This window comes from Olea europaea, unplaced genomic scaffold (genome assembly GCF_002742605.1).
Source record: "Olea europaea var. sylvestris unplaced genomic scaffold, O_europaea_v1 scaffold3842, whole genome shotgun sequence".
NCBI classification, from domain to species: Eukaryota; Viridiplantae; Streptophyta; class Magnoliopsida; order Lamiales; family Oleaceae; genus Olea; species Olea europaea.
This window is the reverse complement of record NW_019257864.1, coordinates 65,584-66,865: the sequence shown is the minus strand read 5'-3', so window position 1 is coordinate 66,865 and position 1,282 is coordinate 65,584. Positions and strand designations below refer to the sequence as shown.

At 34.2% G+C, this 1,282-nt stretch overlaps 1 protein-coding gene across 1 annotated transcript; it reads right to left on the bottom strand.

Moving 5' to 3' along the window:
• Positions 1-6: 6 nt before the first annotated feature.
• LOC111387019 lies at positions 7-1,262 on the bottom strand (the record flags this gene model as incomplete). Its single annotated transcript, XM_023011538.1, has 2 exons — positions 1,080-1,262; positions 7-330 (listed from the first exon to the last, which is right to left on the bottom strand). A coding segment is annotated over exon 2 (315 nt), but the record flags the coding sequence as incomplete, so codon positions are not given.
• Between the last annotated feature and the right edge of the window lie 20 nt (positions 1,263-1,282).

The window sequence follows — 1,282 nt, the reverse complement described above, 5'->3', positions numbered from 1 at the left end:
AAGCACCAGCTGTCTGAACCTAGCCCAAGTCACATTTCGTTCAATTCTACTCTCCCACCAATGACAAGCTCTATTTTTTAGCATAAATGATGCGCAGGAAACCTTCTCTACGTCAATGCACTCCATGACTCGCAAAATACGCTCCATATCTTCTAACCACTTCCCTGTTCCAGCAGTACCATCGAATGATGAAGGGTTGAACTTGAGAAACTGCTCAATAACAATAGTAGATCCATATCGCTTTCGAGCTGCACGAAGCAGCTGCTCCTTCTTTTTCTCCTCATTGTTTTTTCTGTTAGATGAAGCTCTGGATGCTGCCATTTTCTTCTCCTTCAATATATAAAAGAAAAAACTCTGTAAGTAATTTACCTAGATCGGTGAGATTGAGGAATCATTGGCCATTAAACGGAAAAGAATGCACTAAGACATAGAAGAACACATAAGACAGTTATATTTCTAGTAGCTCTAAAACTAAAAAGTTGGTTCTGATAACAAGTTGGAATGCCCTTCTCTCTCGGACATCAACCTCTAATCAATTACGTTAAATGTTTAAGTGTAATTTTGCCAAAATTCATACACAACCACTTAGGGGAAGTCAGCAAGCTGTCTAAAAACATACATAAGATGGGGAAAGAATTTCATAACTCCAGAAAGCTAACTTCGTATAGGATAAACATATTAAAAAGGCAGAATCTGGTTTTCGAAAAATTATTAGATGTAATTTATATGAATAATTTTCGTGAAAACTGATTTGAGGGATAAAATCACGAAATTATGACAAAACAGAAACGTGAAAATTGAAAAACAGAAAGCTTAATAAATAGTATATAGTCCAGTTTTCAATTAGATCAGTCCCATACATCAATATATGAAGAAAACTTTGTATTGAATCAATAAAACCCTGTTCATGAAAGCAAAAGACGGAACAGGTCCTTGTTCTTTTCCTAGTTCAATGAAAGAAAAATAGTAAATAACGTTTGCTGATTCGCATCGACTCGGATTTCATGCATATAAAATAATAATGGGGTAATTGAATTCAAAAGAAATATCTTACTTAATTCTTGGGTCGAAATCTTAACTGGAAGAACGTGGTCTTTTGAACTTGAAATCACAAATCGTGCTCGATCCTTCTTCTCTTTTTCTTTTCTTTTCTTTCTTACTCTTCTCTCTGTATCTCTATTTTTTCTCAACCGCTCTATCTATGATTTTCTGTGGACCGAAAATTGCACGACGGATGGATATATAAGTGTTTTTTTTTTTTTTTTTTTTTTTTTTTTTTTTT